At 40.5% G+C, this 15,966-nt stretch overlaps 1 protein-coding gene across 2 annotated transcripts; it reads right to left on the reverse strand.

The window, feature by feature from the left end:
* Positions 1-243: 243 nt before the first annotated feature.
* mbd1b (methyl-CpG binding domain protein 1b) lies at positions 244-14,013 on the reverse strand. 2 transcript variants are annotated; one of them, XM_014969218.2, is made up of 16 exons: positions 13,880-14,012; positions 12,891-13,237; positions 12,655-12,795; positions 11,562-11,700; positions 11,184-11,470; positions 9,021-9,103; positions 8,872-8,915; positions 8,562-8,702; positions 8,395-8,466; positions 8,279-8,299; positions 7,558-7,647; positions 6,521-6,682; positions 5,345-5,533; positions 4,953-5,033; positions 2,837-2,926; positions 244-2,742 (listed from the first exon to the last, which is right to left on the reverse strand). In XM_014969218.2, exons 2-16 carry the CDS (start codon positions 13,235-13,237, stop codon positions 2,251-2,253), a joined length of 2,379 nt encoding a protein of 792 aa, XP_014824704.2. In that variant the 5' UTR covers positions 13,880-14,012; the 3' UTR covers positions 244-2,250. The 2 variants fall into 2 exon arrangements, with proteins under 2 accessions (XP_014824704.2, XP_014824705.2); XM_014969219.2 differs by having other exon boundaries at positions 5,345-5,512; positions 12,891-14,013.
* Positions 14,014-15,966: the final 1,953 nt, after the last annotated feature.

Below are 15,966 nucleotides of genomic sequence, written 5' to 3' on the forward strand. Positions count from 1 at the left end.
CTGAGTGGTACTGGCAAAAAAAAAAAAAGGGGTGAAGCTGGAGACATAAACGAGATCAAATCATAATATCAGATGGACGGCTCAGGTTTAACTGCTTGGAAAAAAAAATGTAGCTAGACAACCAATACATGATTTAGGCAAAGAAGGGATGTTAAACACGGAGCTGGAAGGATGTGTAGACGGGTGTGACAGAGGTGGACGGTAAGAATTAGGCACCTCTGGTAACCTGTACAGGAAGCAAAGTCACAATTTCTTTCTTTTATTAACAACAGAAAAACATTTTCTGTCTCCAAATGCAATAATTAATCCAAATAGAGAACAATAAGTTTCTCGCCCTTATGATCAAAACACATGATCCATAGAAAAACCAACAACTAAATTCTGGGTACTGATTTTAAAAAGTCTTTGATCCAACTCTTCCAATATGATTTCCTCCGATGACTAAATTACAATAGAATTTTAAAGCATCAAATATACACAAAGTAATTGAAGAAAACATGATAACCAAAATACATATGTTGAAAATGCATAAAGTTTCACATTGTCAAAAAAAGTCACTGAGTTATTCCACAAACATCCCAAAGCAGACAGCAGGGGCAGCAGAAAAAAACTGAAGAAAAAAAAAAAGGATCCGATTGTTTTAAACTCTATTAAATAATTTTAAATATTTTTATTAGCCATGTATGCAAATGAGGGAAAAAGTTTAAAAAATTCAGCTTCATCAAAGTTTTTGAATGGCATCATCTGCCTGATGACTGGACTCCAACAGCACCTTCATTTAAGGACATCACTCTGGAGTACACACACACACACACACACACACACACACGGGAAGTAAACAGGTCCTCAGAACAATTACATACAAATATCCTCAACTTCTGACGTTATGCTACCCTTTGTGCAAAAAACATCTGCCAGAGCCCCTCCAAATTATAATCTTTCATGGGTTTTCACCATTTAAGTTGCACATCTTTCAGCTTCAATGTGACAACTGCTTTCTTAGAAAAAAAAAAAAAAAAGTCCCACTCTGTTTTCGGGTCAGGAAGTGACCGGACGAGATAATAACATGGAGAGGTAGTGTTTTGTTTCTTTCAGGAGCAACTCACTCACTGCCAAACTGCTACCGTTTTTTTTTTTAAACACATTCTTATTTGACGAACTTGCAAAGTTTCTTTCTCCCAACGGCCGAACTCGCACAGGCTGTTTTGCAATGGCATACGTCAAGAGAAAGTGTGCTGGAGACATTTCAAAAGACAAACCCAACAATAATCAAACGGTTTCTTGAAAATAAAAAGATTGGAAAAAGAGAGAGAGAAAAAAAAAACTGCTACATGACAAAGGAAGCGTGCTGGTCGTTTCGTACTGAGAATGTCTCCATTTGTATTCTTCGTTGCAGCAAAGGATACAAAGTAAATTTATGTGATCCACAACGTTATTTATATGACTGCAAATAATACCTGCCTGAGGCGATCATGATATCATGTTTACTTGCCTCCAAAATAAAGAAGATGCTACTATAAAATGCAATCAATCAACGGTAAAGTAAGAGGGTACGAAACAGAAATTAGAGCAAGATAGTAACATGACGTTAGACTGGCAAACTAGAGTTACAAACTCTGTCCAATTTGCAAATTATTTTTTTTCCAATCAGAATCCAACCCCTCTTTAACTCCATTATTCTTAAACACTGGTGTAGCACGGAAACAAGCACGGAGACCAAAGTTGCCAGCGAGAAAAACTGCCTAAAGTATCAATTTGTCTGAGAACTGACTATTCAAATATGTAGTAGTAGCAGTAGTAGTAGAGGGGCCTTTTTTTTCAAGTAAGAGACAAATGCACCATGGGAAATTAAAATACATAATCCCACACACTGCCAAAACGCACAGCCAGAGTTGTTTAGAAAAAAAAAAGTGAACACCAGTGTGATAAAAATGTGGAAAAAATTTTATATATATATATATATATATATACACACACACACACACACACACACACACACACATATATATACATAATATATATACACATATATATACATATATGTGTGTGTGTGTATATATATATATATATATACTCATACAGCTCCTGGAATTCCTTTGGTGATTTTCAAAAAGGTAAAACATACTATCACAGTCCAGAGGTAAGTCTGTCAAATTGTCTCTCAACTGTACAATATAGTGAAAAGAAAGAAAAAGAAAATGGCACAAAATAGAAAAAAAAAAGTCACTGCTTCCATCCAACTGTGTTTATTCACTCTCTGTGATGGATTTGAAGTTCGTGTAGTGCTTTGCAGCTCGCACAGGTCCGCTCGTTCTTCTTGATCAGGAAGTCGCATGTGGCTGACCGCTCCAGCACGATCGGCCCTTTGTCGAACGACGACTGCTTGATGGGGAGTCCCTGGCACACGACGTACCTCTCCAGAGACAGCAGCAGGCTGACCACGTCGGTGGCTGTGCCGAGCCGCGACGGGTGGATGTCGTAGAGCGGGTGGATGGGCAGCAGCGGCTGCTTCTGGACGGTGACCTGGTAGCAGAAGCCCGGGTCGATCAGCACCATGGTGTCGGCCATGTTGGACTGCTTTGAGCACTGGATGAGCTGCAGCTGCGGGCCCTCCACCATGATGGCGTACCAGAGGATAGGCAGCACGGAGGAGCGGAGCGAGTGGAGCAGCTTCATCAGCTGGTTTTCCAGGTCCACGCCGCTCTCCGCCGGATTCTCAGCCAGGCTGAAGATCTGTGTGATCTGTGGATGATCCCAGGAATGAACAACCCGGGATTATATGGGAAATGCATTGAAAAAAAAAATAAATAAATAAAGAGAAACACCGGACACTCACCATGGGGAACTCGTCCTCGTCATCTCCCATGTGCTTTGGGGCATTTCTGCCTGTGTGCGATTTCTCTGTATCCCACTGACTGTGATGGTCCTTCAGTAAGAAATGCAGTCTAATGAGTTAAAACCGTTGAGCATAATGAAGCATTATCTCACAAACACTTTAAAGGAAAAAAGAAACATGAAGGAAAGCTTATCAAAAAGAAAGTAGGAATGCATGATATATCAGCACTGACACTGGTGTGAGTGCATCGGCATCGGTTTGAAACATAAATCGGGGCTGATATTAACAACCTATATCTACTTCCATCTTGTTGTCTTTCCTTTCTGGAGGGGAAGTGGAAGAGGTTGCTTGTGTGGTTTTTGTTTGGTCATGTGACAGCGGTAATGATGCAGTGCAGGATTGTGGGAAGTTTCACTGAACCAGAAACACAGTAATGTAGTATCGGTAAGTATCGGTTATTGGCCGTAACAGCAATATTAACACTGGATACCAATATCGCCCCAAATTTTCATATCGGTGAATCTGGTCTCCTGCAACTCTTAGACGTCTCCCTGGTCCAACATACTTGAATCCAACAGCTGAATCACCTCCTAAATGCAGTCAAATTCTCCAGAGTCCTGCAAATGACCTCATTATTTGACTCAGGTGTGTTGAAGTAGAGACACATCTAAAAGTTGCAGGAGACCGGCCCTCGAGGCCTGGAGTTGCCCACCCCGGGGCTAGAGCCTTTCCTCTGCCTACATCCCCCAGAATGCAGTGTGGTTATGGATGTGAGCTCAGAGAAATTCTTGAGTACTCCATCAGGCATATTATCTATTGTTAAATTGTTACTGATTTAATGCCCGGCTCACAATAAGCATCTCTAAAATAGTAAACATAGTACTTCTTAATTATGACAGACATATACAGAGAAAAAAACATCCAATCAGAGAGCAGGAGACTATGTCACTACCTGCAGACCAAATTCTTCCAACACTGAGCCAGATTTATTTATTTTGTTCTGTTTTTACAGAGATGGCCCGGCACCAATAAATCAACTGGTGATCAGCTCAATCAGCTCTGACTAGTTAATGCTTGACTGGAAATCAAGCAAACTACAACAATCTTGATTAGTCCATCTCTAGTTATGAGGTCAACGACAACATCAACTTTCTGATGCAACGGTGTCCAAGAGACGTGCATCTCTTAGGCGGTCACTGCTTGAGCGTGTTGCACCCGTCTTGGTCCTACAGCTTAAAAAGCTCATGAATGTTTACTGTAACATCATGTTTTTATCTGATTAGATGACTCATAACATCTTACCGCAATAACAAAAATTGAAGGACAGCCAAGAAAAGAGAAATGACAGCAGAATCGGATTACCTTTTTGAGGGGGATGGCTCGCTGCCACGCGCTCAAAAAAGGCTATAATTTCAACAGAGTTCAGACGTATGTCCAGTTAGCTCTAATGAACCATTTTCTCATTCCGTCTGTCTTCCTCATCATGCTTATTTTTAAGCTAAATAGGAAATTTAACAACAGTAAGCTTGTGACTGGTATTGGCTGGTAGCCAGCTTCATCATCTTTTGGCCAGGAACTCAAAAAAACAACCCTCTTTGGTGTGGACGTTGTTACCGAAGGAAAAACAGTGAAAAATAGTATCGGTATCAGTGAGATGCTTAGGAGCTCATTGAAAGGAAACACTGAGTCTGTGGTTTGTTCAGGTTGCTAAGGCTAACTGAAGTACAGCAAATATTTTCCATTTGATTTTTCTTTTTAAGCTCAATTGTGAAACATACTGAATTTGGAAATGTCAGCTTTCTAGAAATCCCAAATGTTAAGGATCTCTACTTTACATAGTTAGATACACAAAGAGTATTTTTTAAGCAATGCGACCTGTCCCACCTTTAAGATGCTAACCGCTAATATAAGATGCTAAAGTCAGCTTAAAATGTCAGCTTCGTGATTATGCTATAATTTTAAAAGAATTTCATGTAACTGGACAGAAACTTCTCACAGACATGCAAATAAAAAGTTTCAAAATAATTACATACATCACAATTTGATTGTAGTTACTAAAACAATAGTTTAGCTTATTCAGCTAAGTTCAAGTTATTATGCAAAAATGAAGACTTACTGGTTGGGAGTAGTTATGATTGCTGATGTGAGGGAATCGATCCGGCACGCCGTTCCGCACCCCAAAATCAGAATGATTCAGCTGGTGAAACACAAAATGGATTTATGATGCGTTTGCTCGAGAGCCCATGTGTCAAAGTCAAGGCCAGCGGGCCAAATCTGGCCCGCTGTAGCCATTTATGTGGCCCACAAACACTGGGGAGGGCCACATAAATGCAGCTTCAAGATAACAGTTGCACGCCTAAGTATCACTTTATCGGTCAATTCAATGAGAAAAAGATGTTAAATATTATCTAAAAAGTACTCAGCAGATGCAGCTTTATTACAACTTATCTAACGTAACAAGATGGAAATTAGCAACAATGTTTCCAGCCAAAGCCCTTCGAACCTCACCGGTTGTGGATTGCTGTCCTCGTCGTCGTCGTCGTCGTCGTCGGTGTAGTCCATGTCAGCCTGCTGGTCTTGGCTTCTCTTTAAGCTGGACTTGCGGCTGTACGTGTAGTGAGGCCTGGGCCTGCCGGGCAGCAGAGGGGCATCCAGCCCCAACTCAGCTCCTGCCATCTGGAAGGGCAGCAAATGTCTCTGGGAAATAAATGTGCAGTTGCTTTACTACGACAGGGTTTCGGCAGGTTTCACCAATTCAAATTTAAAGACCACCACGAATGAAATTTAAGACCTGAATCATGTCAAAATTGTGTGAAACAAACAGCCTAAACCCCTGTAGTGCTAAGCTTTTTCATCCACTTTGTGGGTCGGAAATTGATTGCCAATGGCAAAGACGAATATCATCCAGCCATCTGCTGATAAATTTGAACTTAAACAAAACATAATGTTTATTGCTTGTTTCTTAAATGGTGGCTGTAAGATGTTTTATGACAAAGAATTTTGAACTGCCTTGTTACTGAAATGTGATAAACTTGACCATGATAGACACTAGCTTGCTTTTTTCTTAGCTAGCTAGTTTTTCTCCTCTCCAGGAAACATAACCAATGATTCCTGATATAGCTGCTAATACACTTATGCTAGCTAGCGAGCGTATATTAGCAGCTAGTTTCCAGTAGCGTCAACCGCCTCGAGTCACGGAACGAAACAAATAAGCGACTCAATCATTTGCCTGACAGTAAAGTCCAACAAAAAATAAATAAAAAAATAAAAATATGTATACAAGGTTACATAATCTTGACACAATGAAATTTAAGACCTCCAATTAATATATTTAAGACCAGCTTGGATTTTAGTTATACCGATTAATCTGGTATTGTATAGCAGTACATATTGTTTTGCGTTCTTTGCACATTCAGGACCGGGCTTGCTCATCTTTACAGGATAGGTTTTTCATTATTATTATAATTTATATTTTCCTTTTCTCATCAGTAATTTCAGTACGTTGTATATTTCTAATGAAAACCTTTTACTGCACTAACATATTTAAGGCTAGTTAAATTTTTTTAATGTGATTTTAGGACATATTAAGGCCTTCATTTTAGAAATACGAATGTAAGACTTTTTAAGGACGCGCAGACACCCTGTACAGAAACGTACAATCGCCTTATTGCACAAGTGTCTTACCATCGCTTGCCTTTGACACTGCCGTAGACGACACTTCTGCCTTTTCTTGTTGCTGCCTCCAAATTTGGGTTTGTCTATGCAGAAATCGCACACGCCGCAGTCTTTCCTACACAGACAGGCCTTACACTCGCCACAGGAACGTCGCTTCCGCTTTTTATGCCACTAGAAACAAAAGCGAGAGGAGAGAAATCCGAAAATCAAGAACGCAAACTGGACACGATTTCACCAATTTTTTTTTTTTTTTTTTTTTTTTGGAATTCTGTTTTATGGAAGCCTTGAAAATATAGCCTCTTGTTTGTGAGTAGCGGTCATTCGTTCATAGAGGTCGGTAATATTTTCTTCTCAAATGTCAACAAACGGAAGAGCGTTCGAGTGCAGTCAGCAGTCTGGTCAAAGAAGAGTTGTTTACTCAGTTTATATCGGCCATATTCAAAATAGTCGAAACAGCAATGCTTCAACAGCGATCCCAAAGTTCACTGGATGAAAGCACTGAAGACTGTTCAGAGTTTCCGCTCTTCCACAGGTGAAAAAAAAACTAATCTGATTTAAAAAGTAGAATCAGTCAGACGGAAGGTTCTGAAAAAGTAATTCCCCTTTTGATTTCTCCTGTTTTTGTTTGTTAAAATTATGCGTTTCAGATCATGAAACCACCTTCAACATCAGAGTAAATGCAAGTGTTTATAGACAATGATTTTATTTATTAAGAGAACAAAATCTACAAAAAAATAGAAAATAAATTAACTAGACTACATAATGCACACTGCTTCTCATAGCTTTAAAATGGATCAATTTGCAGAAAAATAACCAAAAGCACAGATGCTATGTTTGACAAACTGTCAGCTTTTGCTGCTTTCCCAGCTACTAAGACTGATTAGCGTGCATTACATGCATTTTTTAACAGATAGCCATGACCTCGCCGAGATGTTCGAGAAGTTTCCTGCACTCGGTGGCAACAAAACAGCACACAACACCTATGGGAAATACCCGGGACAAACTTTGGCAAGCATCTTCAAAAGGCAAAAACAAAACGTGCTCACGTCATCGTCGTCGTCTGTCGACATGTCGTCATCGTCGAGGTCCACGTTCGCCGAGAAGTTCTCCGTGTCGCTGCTTTTGAGACTTGGATGCTACGTGCGGAAAAATGCGATGGGGTTCCTCACTGGCAGTTTTCCATTTAGGTAATACGTGTGAAATGCGAGTGCACCGATTGCAGTTTTAAATATCAGTGATCGACTCACTGACATTTAAAAAGCCGGTTCAGATTTTGACCGATGCCATTTTTTTTTTTTGTCTGAAAAGTCGCAAAACAGAGGGAAAAAGTTGCTAAGTTGTCATCATTTGATTTCCCTTTGCAATCAAAATATTTTTGAATTTTGAATTGACTGTTGCTAACTGAACATGTGCAGATGAGACCTGATCAGCATGTGCAGATCAGGTCACATCTGTATGTGACCTGCTGATCAGGTCACATACAGATGTGACCACCTGCTGATCAGGTGAGAGACGGCTGCTCTGTGGCAGCCGTCTCTCACCTGATCAGCAGGTCACATCTGTATGTGACCTGCTGATCAGGTGAGAGACGGCTGCTCTGTGGCAGCCGTCTCTCACCGCAGAGCGAAAGGAGATAGTGATTCTCAGACCTTTGCGGTGGTGGATGAGATCGGTTTGTCAAGTATCGGCCGATTTCGCAAAATTAAGGAAATCGGTGCACCCATAGAGCAAAAGAAAATGAAGGAGCAAGCAGTACAAAAATGTTACCTGTGACTCTGTGACATCATTCTGTACATTTTCAAGAGAAAAAAACAAAACAAAAAACAATTACAATAAAACAGTTAGCAGAGGAAATATTTCAGAGTTGTTCTTTGGAGACTTACACTATCTTCATACGTGTCAACAGGGTCAACAAAAGATCTCTTGTAAGTTACATTTATGCTTCCTGGGCTTTGCTGCAAAAAAACAACAACAAAATCGATTGAATTTTAAACAAGTTCAACTAAGACAAACGTCGATTAGCTTAGCTTGCTAGCCTCCGTCAGCTCACCTTGCGTATCGGACATATGCACCTGCGTTTTCGACACAGGCGTTTTCTGGCTTCGGGGCTTTGCAGTCCATGCTTGCAGTTTGCACACTGACCGCAGTCGATGGCGTTGTGACATCCCACACACTGTCCACAAGGAATCCACTGGCAGTCCAAGAAGAAAAAAAAAACAGACGGAAAGGTGTTTTTTTTTGTGTTTATCTCTGAAAGTCTTAATAATCTAGAAGCTAATAGAGACTACTTTAAAACGTTATGCAGACTGTATGAACTTCATCAGCATGAAACTGCAGCTTGTTATCTGGAGATACTTTACCTTCCTGAAGCGGATCAGCGGGTGCTCTATCGACTTGGACGTTGCTGAGATAAAAAAGAAAAAAAAAAAAAAACCCGCATGAAAATGTTTTTTGTAACATGTTTTATTTTTGAAAATATTCCTAATTACACATTCCTACAGACACATACCCCAGCAGGAGGGACAGCAAGGCCGTTTTCTTTGTTTGTCATACCATGTACCTGTAAACGAAATACCACACTTTGCACAGATCCTGTGGAGAAACAGGGCGACATTAATTCACACTCGCTGTGGTGACAGGCATAAACACAGACAGAGTAAGTCTTAGGCTGGCCAGCGGAGGACCTGGGATCTCAAAACTAGAGGAGTCCACAACCTTGACTTTTTGTCGGAGCTCGTTATCTGAATGCCAGATAACCAGGCGTGAAAGTTTCTTTTAAATAACACTGAACAGTTTGTTTTTCAAAATCTTTTTTTTTCTTATCTTATTTTGTTTAGTTTAGACATCCAGAGTTACCAAATTTAATGCTTAATAAAATGACAACATGCTTGAGTGTTACAGGATGATTTGTGGGTGTGAAAACATCAGGCAGTCTTTGCTAAAAATCACTAAAAACTTACAGGAAAATTTATATATATATATATATATATTAGGGCTGAAACGATTCCTCGAATGATTCGAGTACCTCGATTACTAAAATTCCTCGAGGAAAATTTACCTGCCTCGAAGCTTCATTAATTTATGTTTTATTAGTTAGCGCACCGTGTTCCGGCCGGGACTTCATTTGCGTTGCGCGGAGCTCTCACTTCCGCCTCTGAGTTGTTGACAAAAGCTAAGTCTCAGCGGCATAAAGTCCAATCTTCAAGATTGGCCCGTGGGGATTTTATTGATTGATGATAATGCCCGACTTTTTATCGTTTTTTGGGGAACCTATAAGCATCCTTAAAATGACTGGGGGAATGCCTGGAGTACAGCAGCATTTCTCCTCCGGGGCTGCTGGTTGAAAGCGAACGGCGGGAAGAGCGCTGAGGTGAGCGAATAGACTGAACAGGGCGGGCGGCTGAGTAGCTGATGCTTACCGTGTAAATGTAGCTTTACCGACGAACCGCACAATAAATTTCATATCCCGGTCTGAAGAAACGGGTGGCGGAGCGCATCGTACATGGCTGGTAGATGAGTTTCTGAGTGTGACCAGTGAAGGTGTCGTAAATATCCCGTATTGCTTCCCCCCGTGTTCGTCCCCCGGTCTAACGGTTCGTCAGTCCGCTGGTCTATTTCCTCCCCTCCTCCCCATCTTACGTTCTTCATTCGCCCTCTCCTCCCACTCCAGGCGGCATTTCCCGTATTTTCAAACCCAAAGCGTGACAGGTTAGGTGGCAAGGTGAGTTTAATTAATCTATTAAACTCACTGAAGATGAATACATAAACTAAGAGCTGGATTGTAGACATTTTTTATAAGCATATTTGTGAGCCTGCCTCTTTGTTATTAAATTCAATATAATTTCAGATTTTTCTATAACTTTTCTTCTGGTTAACTTAGAAAGTGAGCTATTATTGTTACAGGTTAGTTTTCTAAACTACAAAAAAGCAACTGTTAGGGATGCTCAAATATGAAAAATTGGACTGATATTGATATCTGATAGTAACACCGGTATTATGCCAGATTTACCAATATTTCATTTTATAATTTTTTTTATCCGATTACTCGATTAATCGTAAGAATAATCGATAGATTACTCGATTACTAAAATATTCGTTTACAACAGCCCTAATATATATATATATATATATATATATATATATATATATATATATATATATGAGTCCTTGATACGATTAAGAAGCCAGTTTATAAAAATAAAAGAAAAACAGTAAGCTGTGTCTAGCTACAAACTTACAGGTAGGCCTGTCGCAATAAGCAATGAATGAATTAATTGCGTGATAAATTAAAAAAAACTCAACAATTTCCATTTTATGATTTATCTTTTTTTTTTCTTTCTACTAAAAACTGGATGACAAAAGTCTTCAGTCTGGTGCTTTGGTCTCAACTAGACCTTTTTTTTTTTTAAATACAATTTTGTTTATAACTGCTTCATAATTCAATTATGTAGCGTTTTGTTTATTAGTTTTGGATATTTTCCAGTTCCAGTGTTAAATATTCATTCGTATTTAAAGTTGACTGATCTTTGAGAATGTCTTCTTGCATTATTATGCCGTTACATTACTTGAAAAATATTGTCTCAAAACAACAATGTTATCGTTTATCGCAATAACTTCTGGTGACGATTTATCATCCAGCAAAATAATTCATTATCGTGACAGGCCTACTTACAGGGTGCTCTCTTCCGATCCGAATTCTCCCTTGATTGAAGGCAAAGAGAGCGGACGAGACGACGAGGGGAAAGGGAGCCGGATTTTTTCCTCCGACTGCTTTTCCTCTGAGTTGGGGCTCTGCTTCGACTCCCCCGTCGAGCTGTTCAGTGAGACGCTTGTCTGGTTGCTGTGGAGGTTCCTGGGTGTGATGTTCGGGGTCAGCCGGTGGTGAGAGTCCGGAGTCTCGGCCCCGTCTCCTCTGTCCATCCAGCTGGACTCTGAGGAGGACCGGTCCCGATAGCGTTTCTGAAACATACGGGAGTGAAGCAAAACGTTGTAGTTTTTTTTTTTTTAATAAATTTAAAATTGTTAAAAATAAAAAAGAAGTTTTTAATACCTTCGTTCTGGGTCGACCTCTCACTGGTGGGATTTCCCCTTCCACGAACTTGCCGCTCTTGTATTCAAACTGGGTCAAGTCGGTTCCCTGGAGAACCGTAGCTAGTTCTACTCTGCTCCTCACTCGATCACCCCGTGGACTGCCAAGGAACACAATTAAAGACATTAAAAGAAATTTGATTGGCAAAGTTTCATTCAGGGGATCTATTACTGTTAAAAATTAAACCAAGAGGGTGTATATATAATACATGCAGTGGCACACAAAGATATTTTGGGGAGCAGGAGCTCCAGTGGAAAAAAGGGCACCTTGTCCAGAACATGGAACCACCAGTTGCCTTGGTAATGTGAGATTTTCTTTTAAAGGCACAGCTTATACATTATATGTGTATGTATCTACTTCAAATCAATAGCCATATTGTTGTCTTGGGTAACACACAATACACTGTTAAAAAAAAAAAATTTCAGAAGGGCACGTTTTTTTGAAAAACACCAAGTCCATGTATGTATGTATAAGATTACAAAAGCTACAATGTGTAACTTTCATTTTAAAAAATTATGTTGTTTTACATACCATGTGTTACAGTATTGTATGAGACCGATAATCTGTGAAAACATTGAGCTCCTCCACCTCCTCCCAGAGGAGTCTGAAGAAATATACAGCTCTAAAAACAATCAATCGGTGCCAGGAGGTGGGTCTTAGCGCTGTCAATCAAAGTCGTGAATGCACTGCTAAATATGCTAATTGCAGCGAAATAAGTCACCGTTACATGACCGTATCGGTGGCTATGCTAGCTAGCTCTAGCATTCACAACAGGTTACGCTGACGGGAAAAGCTGTATAAGAGCAGAGACATGACTGATGGCGGTAAGACCCACCTCTTGGCTCTGATTGGTTGTTTCTAGTTAGCATAGGTAGAAGGCAGAAGAACTGGAATTTTTCAGATTTGTCATGAAACACAATGACAGTTTTAACAAATGTGCATATACATTTTTTAAAAGTTACATACTGCAACTTCAAAGAGTTCTGACTTTCTTTTAGTATTTTCATTTAAAAAAACACAGTTAAAAGAAAAGTAGCTGCTAGCTAATACGTACCTTAGATAATACACGTCCTTCTGGCCGATGCTGGAGCCTGAGCGTCGAACAACCTCTTTGCGCTTCCAACCTTGTCCGAGCACCGGCCACTCGACCCATCCCTCTTCAGGATGAGCGCGCTTACGTCGATACCCGTAAATCCTAGAAGAAGAAGTAGGAGGGGGGGAACACATGAAAACGAATAAACAAAAACAAGTTAGTGTTTCGTGGAATTTAGAAAAGAAACGTGAACCTACTGATAGAGATGTCTTGTGGCTCTCTCGCTGCCTGCAATGCTCTCCGTCTCTCCTGCCAGGCTTTCTTCATCTGGATCATCATCATCATCTTCAAGCGGCTCGAACCAGTCCATTGGAGGCTCGCCAGCAGGCTTACCTTCCTCCTCCTCCTCCTCCTCTTTGGCCTCTACTGGGGGGACCAAGCTTATCTCGGCTGCCTCTTTGGGGTCATCTGAGGGTGCTGGTGGTTCCTCAGAGGGAATGTCTGTTTTGGGACTCTCTACGGTGTCTTCCCCCTGGTCCTCCTCCTCCTCCTCCACTGCCTCACTGGCAGGGTGCTTACTCTCTCCTGCTGCTTCTTCACTCATCTGTGCACCAAGGACGGGCAGCAGAGAATCCAATGAGTCTTCCCGCAAATAAACAATTTCTTCTACAGTTGCGCGGGCATCCCATTCAGAGTGATCTGTTTTTAACGTTGACCCCCCCTCCACCCTCCGAAGCCTGAAGGGGTTTGGGTAAAAAAAACAAAAAAAACGGGGGAGGTGGTTTCAGATAAGGGTGAAGAAGGTTGTATTCCAGTATAACGTAAAGTCAGCACGTGCTTTGATGAGAAATTGTTCACAACGGAAGGCTACGAGGAGGTTTTGTTAACGGTTAATTAGCTTGCAATAGTATGCAGCTATTGTTAGCCGCCGAGCACAACGTTAGCCGCACAAACAAGTAAGCGTCTGTTCCGCACAAAATGCACCGACTCTCGGCTACACTGTCCGAGTCACCCATTTATGGCAAAAACCCGCAATATAGCGAACAGTCACACAAAACTACTGGTGCGTCAGAAGGATAGAAACATTTACTAATAGCGGTGGTGACGTTAGCCACTGCTAGCTATAGCACCGTTTGGTGGTGCTTTGCTGTGCTGATAGTCATCAACCACTAATGTGTTATCAGCTGTTTTTTGTCGTCAGTCTGTTAAAGATTTTTGCCGAAATGGAGAGATAAAAACGACACACCTTCTCGGTTATTATTCCCCAAATTTATGGCACTCTGTTACAACAAGTTGGTTCCTTTCAGTTTATGAGCCAGGGCTACATTAGCCCTGCACCATGCATCCAGCACAACCAACGGAAACGCTCGAGGACCAAAAGAGGAACGTATGACATAGATAACCTCCTCGAAGCCCGCGTTCTCCTCTCTGCAGGTGAACAGGTATGTAATACATTTTTAAGAAGAACGTTTTTATTTCAGAATATTAATGATTAGTTTCGAGTTTGTAACGTTTTAAATCAAAATATCAAATTTCACAATTCTGTCGAGGTACTAGAAGAGTAACAGAAAATCAATGCTCTTTTCAGGGCAGCAGATTTCCAAGTAGAAGGGGGGTGAGTTATCTTGCCCTGGGTACGTGTTCTTTGATACTAGCCGTTGCTGCGTTCAGGTCTGTTAGTTTTTCAGCTTTTCTAACGTATTGGAAGATACGTCAGCAGGTGGAATAGCTTTAACACCTGAGGTATGAGTAAAACATAGTGAGGATTATACAGATTACATATAATAAATCAAAATGCTATCTGTACATACAATTAAAACAGGAAGCATGGGTTGTTTTAATACAAATTTGCTGCATTTGTTTTAAGTCCAAACTAAGTTTCACTCTGCAATTCCTTGAAGAAGCAGCAAGTTTTTAGAGATGGGCCACTGTGTCTTCTCACTCAAAAACATCAGAAATTTCTATCAAAATTATTAAAAATTTACTTTTATGAATAAAAAAATACAATTATAGAAAGATAAATGGAATGGATAAAACTGAAGTTTTGAAGGGAAGTGAAGTAAGATAACAGCTTTTGGATGTTTAAAGCTGCAGTGCACTGGAAAGTATCCTACGTCTGATTTTTTTTGTTTTTACGTTTTGTCGCGATGCAACCACAAACACACCAGGCATGTGGAAGTAGGTGCACATTAAAAATGTTTGAAATGTTTCCTTCCTTATGTGCAAGTCCTCTCCATAAAATCCTCCCAAACTAAACTGATTTGTGGTCATAACTAGACAAAATGTGGAAAAGTTGAAGAGGTATGAATACTTCTGCATTAATTAATTTAAATTCAAATTACTTAGTCCACAAGTTACTCCAGGTAATTTTGCTAATTTAATCTTTGATATGCATTTTTCTAATCTCAAATGTAGTAATTAAAAAATTTGAATTATATATTTACAAGATGAAGTTAAAAAATTGCCAAAAAAAAATTTCATAAAAGAGTGATGATATCTGTGTAAAGCAGTGTTGTGGTACTCGAAGTTGGTCTTGGTCTTAAGACCGGTCTTAAGACCATTTTTTGATGGTCTCGGTCTCGTCTCGGACTCGACCGCATTTGGTCTCGGTCTTGTCTCGGTCTCGGGCACTGAGGACTCGGCATTTTATTTCAAGACCAGTCAAGACCGCAACTGTGAAAATATCACTAAACGTGCAGCATACTGTCCAGTTTATTTGTTAACATCTTTGTTTTCAGTGGATGCAAAACGCACCAATTAAAATCCAAGCAACTACGTGTTTCTGTTACTCCCCCCACCTTCCCCACCTTTCACTCTCCCTCCTCCTCCCCTCCCCACCTTTCACTCGCACGCGGCGCTGCAGGACATGCGCAGTGGTTTCCTCTCGGCGGCAGAAAATGTTTGTCTAATCGTCAGTAATATAATAGCGCTGCATAAATAGTAAGAAATCCGATGGCCACAGCTAACTCAGCAGCGCTTCGCTTTCACAGACGGTGGGGACAACGTCTAACCTTTTTTGTCACTTAGAAAAGTAGCTCAAAGAAGGTAAGTCCGTTAATGTGATGTTATCAAAGTTAGCTGTACAGAGACACATAAGCATTGTGATGAAAAATGTTATCACTCACTGTGCTGAATTATTGTGCGGAGATGTTGACTGACTTGTCACATATATGGGACAACGCTATGTCCAAAAGTCTGCAATATAGTGAGGTGACATTCAGAAACAGTCGATTCTTCTCCACGGCTCTTTACTTATTAGATAGGACTGCAGTGTCACTGAGAGCCGTTGTTCTATCAGATAGCCATACGCTGTCAGGATAGCAAACATGCATT

The sequence above is a fragment of the Poecilia mexicana genome, unplaced genomic scaffold, assembly GCF_051168715.1.
Source record: "Poecilia mexicana isolate PSO_F unplaced genomic scaffold, ASM5116871v1 scaffold_5, whole genome shotgun sequence".
NCBI classification, from domain to species: Eukaryota; Metazoa; Chordata; class Actinopteri; order Cyprinodontiformes; family Poeciliidae; genus Poecilia; species Poecilia mexicana.